The following is a 14,743-nucleotide window of genomic DNA, read 5'->3' on the forward strand; positions in this document are numbered from 1 at the left end:
GCCTTTCGCAGACCCCCCCACTCTCTGCGCTCTCTCGGAGGGCTCGACGAGCGCTTCAGCGCGGGGGAGGGGGGGGGATACTACCAACGCCCAGGCAAAAGGGTCTTTCCTTTATATCAGCCAAATAACAAGTCCGCAAGAATGTCAAGGATATAACATAGCACAGGGTGCCACACATTTCAGGGGTACCATGTGAAAGGAAGCCTTACTATAAGCCTGAGTCTGTTGCCCTGGTTACAGGGGAACGTGGGGTGAGCACGCAGCGGGCGACAGCTGTAGAGGTTTCAGCACCTACTGTATAGACTCTGTTAAACCGTGCGTGAGAAAGGATGTATATATGATTGGATTTGACAGCCGTTCCGGGACAATCGCATGGCGTGCCAATCAGGAATGCAGGACTTTGCGCGAGCAAAGATTTCTCAAACTTAAAAAAAAACCCCAACAACCACCAAAAAATCAAACCTTTACTACAAAGCCATTAGCTAATACCGCAGGCTGCGGTCCAAACAATAAAAAGCCGGCCAGTGTTTCACTGAGGGGAATAGTTTTCGGGAAAGCCACGAGGCGCAATCAATTATCTGCTAATTAGCGAGGCAGGTGCATTTTGTAGTCATAGCAACGGTGTTGATGGCAGTCGAACAACAACAACAACGACGACGATGATGATGATGACCACATCGACGGCGCTGGGATTCCTGATTTGTTTAGCGGTGTGGGCAGGACACACTGTCCAAGACCCAGACAAGGGCTGGAGTAGCCAGCGGTTCGTGAATCTGAGGGCTTCACATAAAGCTTTCATTACAGCACAGAGCGTACTCGAATCTGGCTCGCAGGAGCCTTTCAGTAAAGAGTTGTTCACTGTAGCGATAGTGATTTTTAAAAGGGCACAGAATACGTAGTGCTCACCAACAACCAAATGCTCCCCAGCAAAGAAGTGTCGCGGTACAGACTGGACAAACCTCATGTTTATAAATGCGAAAACACAGCAAACAGCGCCCCAGTGTTGTTGTTTTAACAGTTCTGGTCACGCCAGGGTTGCAGCACATATGAGATTTTATTTAAATATGAATTTGGGATTCACGGGCGACGCCCAGGGGTCATGCGCTCGGTGTTTGCCGGGATAGGCGCAGGCTCTCCAGCGACCCTAAACTGGATGAAGCGGTTAGAAAATGGATGGAAGAGAGGAATTTGGGATTCAAGTGCGTAAAGACGAGATCTGCGTCTTTTACACGTTTCACACTTTGCCTTTCTATACACAGCCAACGTGAACTGCGGGTTCCGACTTTACACAACCACTGGGTTCAATAATAATAATAACAACAACAACAACTGGGCCTTGGTTTGGAAATTCAAGTCACCCAAGGAAGTGTGCCCCCTACTGGTCCACCAACAACTAAATGTATTTAAACGCACTTTTCTGAAGCTTTGTAACGGTTTGTCTGTTTTAAACCCCGATTATTGATTATGTTACCCCACGTTAACCACGGGGGTGACCTTTTTCTTACAGCATAACCGAGCTTGTGATCCTCCATCCATGTTCAGCGTACTTATCACAGGGAGGGGCGTGCGCCACCGCGTCAAGTACAAACCCAGCAGAATGGTTGAACCTGTTTTTTTATTTATTCCTTTATTTCCCCAGCCCGTGATCCTGTTGTTTTTTTTTGTCCTCCGTGGAAAGCGCCCGGGTTGCTTTAAGAGGCTGGCTGTTGGACTGGTCTCTGGTTAGGCAGATGGCCGCCCCAAGCAGGCACGCCGAGTGCAGCGCTATTATAAAGGGCTGCCCAGAGAGAAGTTTTGGGACTTCTGTTTGAGGATATCGAGAAATCAACCCCCCGAGCCTCAGGTAGGTGCGGCGTGCAGACTGTCTCTGGTCTTTTATGAATGTGCTGCCGGTGCAGCTGAAGTTTTTGCGTGGTTAGGGTTTCAGTCCTTGTGTATTTCTTTTGAGGGCAGAATCTGCTACAGGTTTCGGAAAGGCAGCACTGGAGATGCGGGAGGCACGGAGTACAGAATAAGAGTCAATAATGCAATTGTTTTCGGAGAGGAGGGCGTTTATCGTGATGTGTTATTAATCCGTTTTCGTTTTGCTGCCATATTTTGGAGAGACGCTTGTCGCTAGGTGTCTTACTGACTTTTAAAGGCTTTTAAAGTTTGAACATTTCGGAAATTTCAGTGTAATCTTTTTTGTATTATTTTTCGTCCTTTTTCGTTTGTAAATGTATATGCAAACATATCCGGCTGTGTCTGTGTTCATTTTAAAATTCTGACTACTGTAGGTTATCTCACATTAAGAGATAAAATACTATTATCTCACATCGAGAGATAAAATACTTCTGTGCTTTCCCTATAATAACCCGCTGTTTTTTTAAAAAAATGCAACTGATTTTTAGCCCGTACTTACATTCTTGGTATTCAACGACGCAGTTTGTCCAGTTCCTGTACTACCGTGTTTTAGTTCTGTTCAATAGATTATTGTAAATCACTGCGTCGCACAAAAAAAATCACTAGAATATAAAAAAATATTGCAGCACTAATACATCTCGTTGATCTGAAGTTGTTTTTCCTCGTAATTGTTCATCCAAAAAATGCCAAATCCCTATTAGCTAATCACAGAGTCTCTATGCCAAATTCCGGACGGAAAAGCTCCAAAGGCAGGGCTGATACTCTAGGTTTTAATTGCCGAGGGGAAAAAGTTCCAAGAAAAATAAACAGAAGTGCATCCATTTTCTGTTCTTGATGACGGATACCTTCTGTGAGAGCGATAATAGCTGCTGTGCATTGTTCTTGTTTAGGTACATTCTGTTCTAATTTTAATATAATAAAGTCCAGTTATTACAGTCACGCCTTTGCAACGCTGAGATTTAATGTTCTTCCTAGTGCAATGGGATTGCTGGGCTGCGCTTTTTGCATTTCCTTAATTAAGGAATCTGGGCACAGTCTTAATATAGACGGATCAATCTTCAGAAGGAGAGTGAGAAAGCTCCTAAAATTGTTGAAAAGATTTGGGTTTCACTTTTTTTTTGCTGGGAAAATTGTCCTTTTTTATGTGTAGATCAAACAAGCTATTAACACAGTTATAGCATCATAATGTAGTCACATAGTTGCATAATCTGAAATGAGCTAATAAGCATGTAATTAATTGTGGTTAAGACTTTATTAATGGTCTGTTATAATATTTTGAGGAGTATGAAATGTACTTTTAGCAGAGAACATTTGCACTGTATTAAACACATCGCAACACTTAAAAGGGTTTCTGTGTTTCCAAAAAGGAGCTCCTCCGTGTGTTGTGTTTATTAACACTGAGGTCTCCATTAATGCAAATTTCTTTCAAGGGCCTTTGTGGTACTTCAAAGCAATTTCCCCTGCTCTCCAAACTGTGGAGCGTGTGTTGGTATTCAGCTCGCATTTTGCGAAACCGCAACAGTGTAGCAACATTGTGGTGTTCAAAAAAAACATCACCAAGAAAAATTGGACCATTAGATTTTTTTTTGGAATTGATTTAACAAAAAACGGCGAAAGAAATTGAATAAAATGCTTCAGGCTCTGTGCATTTGATAGATCACACAATTTTCATCCAAGTGAAAACTCCATGTGTGACACATTAATGCACATATGCATATTTAAATGTGGACGCCTTGCAGATGGTGGTGATGTATGCAATGTTGCGTGCCGTGAAGCGCACGCTTAAATGGATGAAGCCACTTCCAAATGGTATCCAATACATTCTGGTTTCCAGCACTGTTTTGACATGATCAGATGAAGGATTAAAAAAAAAATCTTAAATATCACACATCCCAGTAATTAGGAATAGGTTCATATCTCTTGCTTTATGCTTGACATTTTTCCCCCAAATGGATTTTTTTCAAAGCTCTTGCCAAGGTTATATTGTAATAAATATTTTACAGGAGGCCTGGATCTATTAGGAAGCACCACAGTTAAGGGGTGATTCTGGGCTCTTTTTCATATCCTCCACATCCATCACTGGGAACGTGAGCTGCCCTTCTAGTTTGCAGGGCGCGGTGTGGGAAGGCTCAGGAGAGTATTGCAGTCATCTCTGAAAGACCCCAGGCTGCAGGTCGCCTGTGTAGCCGGAACAATCTGCCCTTCAGTGTTGCCATCGGAATGGCAAAGTCTTGAGCATCCGAGTTTCCTGGACTGAAATAACCTGGGAGTGGGACTAGGAGTCTCGTGCATTCAAGTGTGTTGTTTTATTCCGTAGGGTTAAATTTAAACTTCAAACTGAATTGGAAATACTGCTCCAACCTCTTTTTATTCCCTGTGAAAAATAGAATTCATAATCCTGTATTTTCCATTTCTGTTTCATACTGGCTGAGTTCTGCCTGTCCACAGTAGTTTACTGTTGATTTACAGGACGATTGTAGCTGTTATACTTTTACTTTCAGCGACGCCCGTTGGAATAAGGTTTAATGGCAGAATCTGTGTAGAATGCAGCTTCATATTTTTCATGCAGAAAACGTAATGCACTACTACAGAATGTGAGTTTGACGTTCATAAATACCTGTGAATAAAAACCTCATGCAGGAACCAAGTTCGGTCTTTTGTCTCGGAGCTGTTCCTCAGCCAGTAAGCATTTCTCGGCTGATCTGCTACCTTATGTACATTTTGACTACCCTTGCTTCTAAAAGAATGGCAAAATGTTATGATTGTGCTCACAATCTATCTGATTCCCCCAGAAGAAGAGCATAAAGATATTTTGTTTATCAAGCTTCTCAAAAAATAAATTCTGGAGTTCATAAAAAGATCCTAAAGCCTGTGATGTTTTTTTCCCCACTGTCTAAAGTAATTGATCACATGGCCTTTTCTGAAGGACTTCTGCACTAAAATGCCTTTAAAAAGCACTCTTCGATTGTTCATATTCATAATCCCTAAGACCATTTGATAACCTGACACCTAAAGAGCCTAATGTTTTTATTTCTTGGCTTCTCCTTGTCTTTTTGAGCACTTTTACCACTTTATCTTGTCCAGAAACCTGAGCTGTTGAAATGCCTGTGCAGTATAAAAGTAGATGTTCAGGACAGGAACTATTAACAGTAAAATGTGTTGCTGAGTGTATTTTTTTGTATTAAATCTGTGAGGTATGGTAATATTTAAGTTGAGTGCTTTGGAAATTTCTGCTTCTTGTATCACTAACTCTATGCTTTTCATATTGCTAACTCTGAGTGCCCAAAATGTAATTTTTTTCTGGCTTCTCTATTCCTAGTGGTTTGCTGGTTGACAATTGCTCCATCCTCAGTTCCACATCGGCATCTCTTTTGTGAAATTTATTGATGTTTACCTCTGTAAGTAAAATGGTTTTCTAGGAACAGTGCCATGTGCATTTTTGGATGTTTACGTGTATGTTAGAATTATCTGTTGTCTTGTTTTAGTCCCCAAATGAGTGGGAGCTGTACACGCAAGTAATTCCTTCTTCCCTTTGTCAGCATCAGCCATTACTCCTTCTGCACAGTCAGCTTAATTTTCAACGTGTCCCCACTCATTAACAAAGCAAGATGGAGCCTGGCTCAGGCGATCTCTGCCTGCCCTTATTATCTTCGCTTCAGGGGGTCCTGTTGTATGTCAGTGCTGATTAATAGCACTGTTCCCTCCATGACGCAACTCTTTCGGGCTTCTGGAGGAGACGGACCTGGCTTGTGACAGGGTGAGCCCGGGGGGGGGGGGGGGGTCTTTCTGCAGTGTGAGAATAAGTAAATAGGCTCCGGAGGATAATCTAAAGACCTGTATCTCCCCCTGTATCTGTATCTTCTACACCCAGTTCTCAGGAGTGTGGTAGAGCCGATACCTCTAGGATGTGTGTGTGGGAGGTGACGTTGCCTCACAGCGCCCCCTGTGTGCGACCCTGACGCACTGCGCCTCCAGCACAGATCTAACTGGGTGTCTTGCAGCTTGGCGGCTGCTTTGCGCCAATCCCAGAATTCTCTGAAAGCTGTTGAATCCGCAGAACTGCGGAGGAAATCGCCCGAACGGTTTTGCCTTGTATGGTTCGCAATGTCAGATTTTGTGCCAGTCAGGAACTTGAAACTGTCTCCAGAGTCTGACCCCTGTGCTGTATATAAATATGCTGGCATTTGAGTTTTGCCCTGCTGACTTCTCCATATTCTGCTGAATGTGCTGGCTCCCAGGTTCCCCTGATTTATGTCATCTGAGTTCTTTATGAATACCTGCCTCAATATTTTGAAGGATTAGTGCTGCTCTTTTATTGCCTTCTCTGTAGAGGCTTTAACTGGGTTTTGCCTTCTTTTTAATACAGCCTTGGCTCCCTGCGCCAGGTTTCCTGAAGGCTGCAGTCTGTGATGGAGCGCTCTTTCGCTTGTAACAGATGTGAGCAACACCTTCTTCCAAATCCCATGCGGATTTGAGCAGTTTGTTTCAAATTTTTTTTTTATTTGAAATATAAATTTCAGGTCTCTGGAAACTGCTGCTGTGTGAAAACTCTCCGCTTTTATATTTTATTCCCCCTTCTCTCCTGTTCCGATACTGCAAAGCTGAGTCTCCACTTTTAGAGTTGAAGGGAAGTTCTTGAAAACAGGCCCCAGGTTTCTAAGGAGCAGTTGGGGGGTGGGCATGTCTATAATGAAAACGGGGGTGGATTATAAATGTACAGTATGTAACAGAAGCACAGAGAGTTAATGTGGTGAAACTTCACTTCATTTCAAATGTGTATTTTATTTGCTTTATTTTATACTTCAGTTTCTAAACCTTTCACGCTGTTCCATTTGCCATGGTGGTAGGATGGTCACATAGTGGTCAACCCCCCCCTGCCCTCTATGGAAATGGGCTAGTCCACATTCTCAGGAGGTTCAGCTCAAGGTCTGTGCACATCACCACCACCGAATCTGGGGTGCAGAGAACAGGTCCCCAGTGTTCTGTGGCTGTTCTTTGCCTTAGGGCCCGCTACAGTGGATCAGTGGGAGAAAATTGCAAAAACATTTAATCAGAGCCTGGCATTGAGGTCTTGGAGGGAAAACTGCTGTTTTGGAGATGATGTGGAAAATGGTTATACAATTGCCAATTCATTTCACTCCTGGCTTATTTAACTAAAGATGCCTCAGCCACACGCTACTCTGATGAACTATTTTGTGATTGTACAGTTGTAATTTCTGAGGGACTATGTTACTTCATTTTCCCTAATTGAAAACTGATTTCCATAATATATGCAAAATATAAAATAAATACTTTTAATTGCTCTTCTGGCTGTTACAACCTGTTTTGTAACAATTGATCAGTAGTACTGCTTACTGTATGTGAAGTGCCTGCAAAGTTACATATTTTTTCCCTAAACACAAATGCCTGTCCAAAGGTGGATCGTGTCTGTTTCTGATGACATAGAAGTGTCGGAAAATGTTATTTTTTCTTTATACGGAGTAGAAATCATTCAGTTCAGGTATTCAGCACCCATCATTTCGTGTGTCTGTGACTTTGTGATAAGGATAGCTCTCCTATTTGTTTTAGCTGAAAGAACAGTGTGGGGTTATGTCTGCTTGGCAAAAACAAAGAAAAGAGACTGAATCTGTCTTCCCAGTCTGCTGCGGGTCACAGTCCTGTCAGTCCTGCCAGCTGAGAAAGTGATTTAGTCCCGAAGGCTGGATGTTTAAAAACGCAGTTTAATCTCCATTACTGCAGGGCATGCTGACTGGGAGCATACGCTGACTCTTCAGTCGCTGCTGGGCAGATGCATTTGTTTAGATACAGCAGGGGTGTCCAGTCCCGGTCCTGGAGGGTCAGTGTGTCTGCAGGGTGTCCAGTTCCGGTCCTGGAGGGGTCAGTGTGTCTGCAGGGTGTCCAGTCCCGGTCCTGGAGGGCCAGTGTGTCTGCAGGGTGTCCAGTTCCGGTCCTGGAGGGGTCAGTGTGTCTGCAGGGTGTCCAGTCCCGGTCCTGGAGGGCCAGTGTGTCTGCAGGGTGTCCAGTTCCGGTCCTGGAGGGCTCAGTGTGTCTGCAGGGTGTCCAGTTCCGGTCCTGGAGTGCCAGTGTGTCTGCAGGGTGTTCAGTCCCGGTCCTGGAGGGGTCAGTGTGTCTGCAGGGTGTCCAGTCCCGGTCCTGGAGGGCCAGTGTGTCTGCAGGGTGTCCAGTCCCGGTCCTGGAGTGCCAGAGTGTCTGCAGGGTGTCCAGTCCCGGTCCTGGAGGGGCCAGTGTGTCTGCAGGGTGTCCAGTCCTGGTCCTGGAGGGGCCAGTGTGTCTGCAGGGTGTCCAGTCCCGGTCCTGGAGGGGCCAGTGTGTCTGCAGGGTGTCCAGTCCCGGTCCTGGAGGGCCAGTGTGTCTGCAGGGTGTCCAGTCCCGGTCCTGGGGGTCAGTGTGTCTGCAGGGTGTCCAGTCCTGGTTCTGGAGGGTCAGTGTGTCTGCAGGGTGTCCCTGGACCCAGTCCTGGAGGGTCAGTGTGTCTGCAGGGTGTCCCTGGACCCAGTTCTGGAGGGTCAGTGTGTCTGCAGGGTGTCCCTGGACCCAGTCCTGGAGGGCCAGTGTGTCTGCAGGGTGTCCAGTCCTGGTCCTGGAGGGCCAGTGTGTCTGCAGGGTGTCCAGTCCTGTTCCTGGAGGGTCAGTGTGTCTGCAGGGTGTCCAGTCCCGGTCCTGGGGGTCAGTGTGTCTGCAGGGTGTCCAGTCCTGGTTCTGGAGGTCAGTGTGTCTGCAGGGTGTCCAGTCCTGGTCCTGGAGGGTCAGTGTGTCTGCAGCCTGTCCAGTCCTGGAGGGTCAGTGTGTCTGCAGCCTGTCCAGTCCTGGAGGGCCAGTGTGTCTGCAGGGTGTCCAGTCCCGGTCCTGGGGGTCAGTGTGTCTGCAGGGTGTCCAGTCCTGGTTCTGGAGGGTCAGTGTGTCTGCAGGGTGTCCCTGGACCCAGTCCTGGAGGGTCAGTGTGTCTGCAGGGTGTCCCTGGACCCAGTTCTGGAGGGTCAGTGTGTCTGCAGGGTGTACCTGGACCCAGTCCTGGAGGGCCAGTGTGTCTGCAGGGTGTCCAGTCCTGGTCCTGGAGGGCCAGTGTGTCTGCAGGGTGTCCAGTCCTGTTCCTGGAGGGTCAGTGTGTCTGCAGGGTGTCCAGTCCCGGTCCTGGGGGTCAGTGTGTCTGCAGGGTGTCCAGTCCTGGTTCTGGAGGTCAGTGTGTCTGCAGGGTGTCCAGTCCTGGTCCTGGAGGGTCAGTGTGTCTGCAGCCTGTCCAGTCCTGGAGGGTCAGTGTGTCTGCAGCCTGTCCAGTCCTGGAGGGTCAGTGTGTCTGCAGATTTTCTAAGTCTCTTCAAAGCAGAAACACCTGAAGAGCAGCAGGAAGCTGTGGCTTCCTGTCTACAAACCATCAGTGAGCTGATTTAGGTCATTAAGAGTGGAGCTGGAACAGACCGGCCCTCCAGGACCAGGACTGGACAGCCTTGGTATACAGAGTATATGAACATGATCTGTTCCTGTACTTTGTGCATAGAGCTGCTTCCTGGACAGTGCACAGTACGTAGAGTCAATGTGAACGAATGTCGGTCTCGTTTTAAGCGCGCAGTGCTTCACCCCAGCGCGTGCTTGCTGCAGTTTTGACTTGCTGACTTGCATTCTCGGATTGCCAAGTGTTGTACGGTTTGCCCAGGACCTCCTTTCTCCTTTCCTGAGGAAAGGTGGGAGGCGGAGGGCAGTTGTAGCTGGGGGGGGGGGAGATACTAGGCCGCTGATTTTTTTCCGTGTTCCCTGCTGACCAGGCAGCAGTGAACGTCCCCGTGCAAGAGCCTTCTCCCAGAGGAGGAGCAGACCAGCAGCTCCGGCTTTGTCCTTGTCCCTCGCTTTGGCTGCGGGAGCTGAGCCGTGCAGCTGCCGGCATCCAGCTCCAGGTGCAGAACTGGTTGGGGTCCCATGTGCACCCCAGCCTGCGGCTCTCCTGTGATGGTGGGCTTCGCGGGGGGAGGGGTCGGAGAGCTGTACAGAATGAACATGCAGGTGTGCTGGTGGATCTCGGAGCGCTGTGGACGCGTGGGCGGTACCTGTGTGTTTATATGTTTATATTTGTGTCTGCGTACGCTGTAGGTATTCAGAGAGAGGCTTGGGCTGGGCCTTGGTTTGCAGACGGCTGTGATAGCAGTCCCAGTCACCAGACATTTGGTCCTGTCAGCCCTGGGTGCCTGGTGCTCCGATGTGATGTAATAGTGTTTTGTTTTCAGTCGTGTGGCGCTGCCATCTGCCCCTCACCAGCAGATTTCTCTCTGGCACTGTCCAGGCCAGAAGGCATGAGGCCGTCACGCTGCCTGGCATCAACCCTGCAGCCCCAACCGCCTGGCACAGCCCACTGCCGCTGTCGTCCTGCAGGAACTCTTCTATAAATGCCCTCTCTGAATTTTTTTTCCTATTCTTATATCCCTCCTCCCCTCCTCCTCCCTGTGCTTCCAAAGCTGCGCCAGAGAGCACCCCACCCATGAGCAAAGGAGACGAAATCCCAAGTGATCTCGTGAAAGTGGGCCCAGTGAAGTAATCCACAGACTCTCCCCTTTGGGGCGTTGTTTTCTCAGCTGCACTGACCACCGCACACACACCAGAAAGACCCTGTGGAACGATTGTGCGCTTGTCTGAGTGGCGTTCTCTCTCGGGGGGGGGGGACAGCACTGACACTCGAAACGGAAGCCAGCTCCGTTCTGATTCATCGGTGCACCTGGCAAAAGAAGCTGATCCACACAGCGAGTGAGCGAATGAGTCCTGCACCCTAACCACTTCCCCCGTTCCTGTTTTCTTCCTTATCTTTGTTTGCCCAGGAGTTTGTTTCTAATTAAAACGGTCATTTTCACTTGTTTGCATAATTGTAGTGGCGGGTAATCCATGCACTGACTCCTCTCCGTCAATCCTCTCTGGAATACTCATTCCAAGCGACGAAACAGCTGTTTTGGGCGCCTGTCGTGGGCTGTTGACAGATGCTTTGGATTTATTGAAAGCCGCTGTTCTTCCTGGGTTCTGGGAGTTCTCGCCAGCCGTGATTTGTGAGCTCTCTTTGGGCTGAGAGGAAGTGGGGTTGAAGTAGCTGTCTGATTTACTGCGTCCCGGGACCGGAGAGCCGCTGGCCTGAAGGGTGATGTGCACCCACTGTGATTCTGACTCCTGTCAGGGTGACTCATGTAAACGGGCCCTGGCCGCTCCATGGCTGGGCATCGCCCGTGCCAGCCGGCTCATTCATCTTCTCAAGACGCACACTGCCAGCCCTAGCTCTACTTTCCAAACGTTTGAACTTCTAGATTTATTTTTTCATTCATTTTGTCATTAGCTACCAAGTTTATTACGTAAGGGAAGAGGGGGGGGGAGTTAAGGGGTATATTTTTAACTGAGAACAAGAAGCATTTTTTTACATAAAGATTTGTGGGGGTCTGGTGCAAGTTTCTTGGATCAATTTGCATCTTTAAATTAAATAAGATGAGTAGCCTCCTCTTTTTGTAGTCTATCTGGTCCTTCTTATAGTCTGGTCTTCTCTATATGTATGATTTCCCATTGGAATAAGTCGGCTGTGGAGCAGCAGTGCTTCTACTAACCTTTTGGCTCAACAAAACAGGAGGCGCTTGTATTACAGTATATTGATCATGTCTTTGCTAGACAAGACAGTGATAGCTGCTAACTCCCTGGTATTTGACAGCGTCGTTCTGTATTTCTCAGGGCTCCACCTGATACACCTAAGCCTGGACTATCAAGCGGAGCCAGCTGGGACGAGGAAACTGAAGGATTCTTGCAGACTGCACTGTTTCACTGGTGATCGAGACCCTGCTTGGCTCCAGGCAGCACGAAGCAGGAGCCTTCCCCCCCCCCCCAACATCTCAGGGGGGCAGTGCACTATTGATGGCACTGGTTACTCCTGGACGCAGAGCTCTAGGGTCCTAACTCACTTGCAGGACGGGAGACCTCAAAAAGAACTTCAGGAGAAGTTGCTTTCTTCACAGCGCAGATAGGAGGTTTGGAAAAGCTATTCATAAAAAGGGGGGGGCTGACAATTTCATGCACGGGTTTGCAGACTGAAAGGATGACTTGCCTGGAAAGCGTAAATCTAGAGAACTCCAAAGGATTGATGAGAAAAGCTGTACTCCGTTCCATGCATTAAACACAATGCTTTCAAACTGCTAATCATCTCATTAAATCCACAATACAGGGGCCAATAAATACAGTCCCACTGACCAGAGTGTGCACAGTCGGCACAAACGCCGACCACTTATTTAGGATCTGTCACACACAAACAAGCAGAGTTTACAGTCCATCTCTATAAGTGATATATAATGTCTTTTTTTACTGTTTGCTCAATCCATAATCCTGTAATGCACTGAAATGCAAAGCACACTCTCAGGTCGACTCATTTAAGAAAGTGCTCTTTGTGACTGTAATTGTTATGTACTTCCCTTCCAAAACTGTGCGTCTGATGACGGTTACTCTGGGTCCATCAGCTGTGCAAACAAAAGTGCATATTCTCAGTTAGGGTATGCTTTTTGGGAGACATTTCACTTTTAACTTGTGATGGTGTTTGCCTCATAAAAATCTAAAGCAGACTGTCTGTACATAGTGAGGAGATTTGCATTGCAGTGAGTGCTGTGTACAGTGCATCCTCTGCAAACTGTGTTCCAGACAGAGCTGGACCACACTGCATGAAGCAGAGACTCCCACTGGCCAGTCGCGAGATCAGTCCCTGGGGGTGTCGGCCTCGGAGGCCATCAGCCAGCCTGTTCGCCCTCAGCAGGACGCCCACCATCCAGACGGTCTGCAAGTTCTGCCGTCTGGCCCCCTGGACCATGAGCGATGCCCCCACCCTGGACTACAAGCTGTTCTCCCCGGGGCCTCCGCTCACCGGCCCCCCCACAGGCCCCCCGCTGGTGGGGGACGCCGAACAGAAGACCGCCTTCGCCTTCGTAGGCCTCCTGCTCGTCTTCCTGGTTTTCCTGGTGGTGCGCTGCTTCCGCATCCTCCTGGACCCCTACAGCCGCATGCCGGCCTCCTCCTGGACCGACCACAAGGAGGGGCTGGAGAGGGGCCAGTTCGACTACGCGCTGGTGTAGCCCGGAGAGAGAGGGAGGAGCGCCAGGGACCCCCTTCTGCCTTAAACCCTCCCTGTTCTCGTCCCGTTGTCCCCCATTCACAAGAGAGCTTCAGGGTGGCCAGCCTACAGTCCCTCTCCTAGTGGACACCATCCTTTGCCAGCAGAAGGAGTAATGGAGGTAGCTAGCTCCCAGTTTTGTTAACAGGTGCATGCGGTTGGAAAGGTGAGGACCGTTTCATGTTTGAGTGTGTCACGTGTATCAAGGTTATACAGGACTGCAGCAGTTAAGGAACGAGACTATTGGACGAGAATCTAGAATGCAGCAGCTGTGTTGCCTTGGCTGGCCGAAGCACAGTTGACACTGGCTCTGCTTATTACAGAAGACTAGCCAGCCCCAGTGAAGGCTTCTAAGGCTGTGCCTGATAAATACAAAATGTTTGACTAGTTTTCTGCTGAGGAAAAACGAAAGTGATGACAGACCTATTGAAACAAGATGAGCCGTGGAACAACTGACTGATCAATCCAGTGATAGTCTGGGTGAAGTGCAGAGTGCAACATGACTTCTGAATGGGATACCTTTTTATAAAAGGGGGGGCAGTGTGAAAGGTGGGGATTTTGGGGTGCAGAGATTGGCTGGATAAGTCTGAATGCTTGGTGAGCATACTCCTATAAAGAGCAGAACCCTTTGGCTCTTTATAGGAGTGATACTGGACACCTGTGTCCAAAATCACTACTATAAAGAGCCAAAGGGTTCTGCTTTTACTACAGCCTTAGAGCCTTTTGCAAAGACAGTGCTTAGTGCTAGCTACACTGAGAGATTCTTCACTGCACACCCTGGCAAGCTGCGACAGTCTATTCTCTGTCTTTCAAAGCCATATCTCTAGACCTTCTGTGTGTATCAATGTTTAGGTCCTTAAACCTTACCTTGGTCTTCAAAGCTTGGCGACCTTGCGTTGTGTACATGTAAAAGGTTAGATCTGCTTTTATTTTTTGTATGGATCAGTTTTTTTGCAAATGCTTGCAAAGTTTTTTTTTTTATGTAGTTCTTAGACTCTATTAAAGGAGTCTTGTTGGAGTTACCAAGCTTTGGAGAAATAGGTGAGAGATGTAGGTGAGGACACGTTTGTGCTTTGACTGGAAGATTTCTAAGTAGACTGGATATTTTATCCTCACAAGTTTTATTCAGCTGGGTGACTTCTATGAAATAAAGGAGATTTTTTTTTCCTTCCATTGCCTTCTGCTTTAGAGTCTGTTATTCTCTGAAGTGAATAACTAACAGCAGGAATGCTAATTGTCATTATCATCACAGTTATGGAATCTGTACACACGTCTTGCTGGCTTACGCCAAGAGAGAAAGGAGAATCAGCCTTCCCATGCTTCCAGTTTTGAGAATCAGAAAAACGAATTTGACCTAGTTTGTGAGTTCTCAAGTCTTAAACAAGACACTGTGCACCTTGCACCATTAATGTTCACGTAATACAAAATGCATTTTTCATCTTGAAAGCTTGCTAAGGTTTTTTTACTAGCAGAATGTTTCATCTGTTTCTTCATGTGAGATCATGTGTATTTACATCTCTGAAATCAAAGCACTGGTGTTTTACCCTGCTTATTGGAAACAGCTGTGACGAAACATCTCTGTTCAGCTGAAATAGTTCCCCGGTTAAAAGGTGTAGGAATAATCTTTTATCCTGAGGATTTTCCAGTTGTGTCCGAGCGCCTTCAGGCCAGCGTGGAGAGAGACCCATTAGGGCTACAGACACAGGCCTGCTG

At 47.5% G+C, this 14,743-nt stretch overlaps 1 protein-coding gene across 1 annotated transcript; it reads left to right on the forward strand.

The window, feature by feature from the left end:
* Positions 1-1,653: 1,653 nt before the first annotated feature.
* On the forward strand, positions 1,654-14,203 carry ctxn1 (cortexin 1). The gene is made up of 3 exons (XM_088907677.1): positions 1,654-1,843; positions 11,611-11,903; positions 12,565-14,203. The coding sequence occupies exon 3, from the start codon at positions 12,585-12,587 to the stop codon at positions 12,990-12,992; it is 408 nt and encodes a 135-aa protein (XP_088763803.1). The 5' UTR covers positions 1,654-1,843; positions 11,611-11,903; positions 12,565-12,584; the 3' UTR covers positions 12,993-14,203.
* Positions 14,204-14,743: the final 540 nt, after the last annotated feature.

Source organism: Atractosteus spatula, chromosome 28 (assembly GCF_055471065.1).
Source record: "Atractosteus spatula isolate fAtrSpa1 chromosome 28, fAtrSpa1.hap1, whole genome shotgun sequence".
NCBI lineage: Eukaryota > Metazoa > Chordata > Actinopteri > Semionotiformes > Lepisosteidae > Atractosteus > Atractosteus spatula.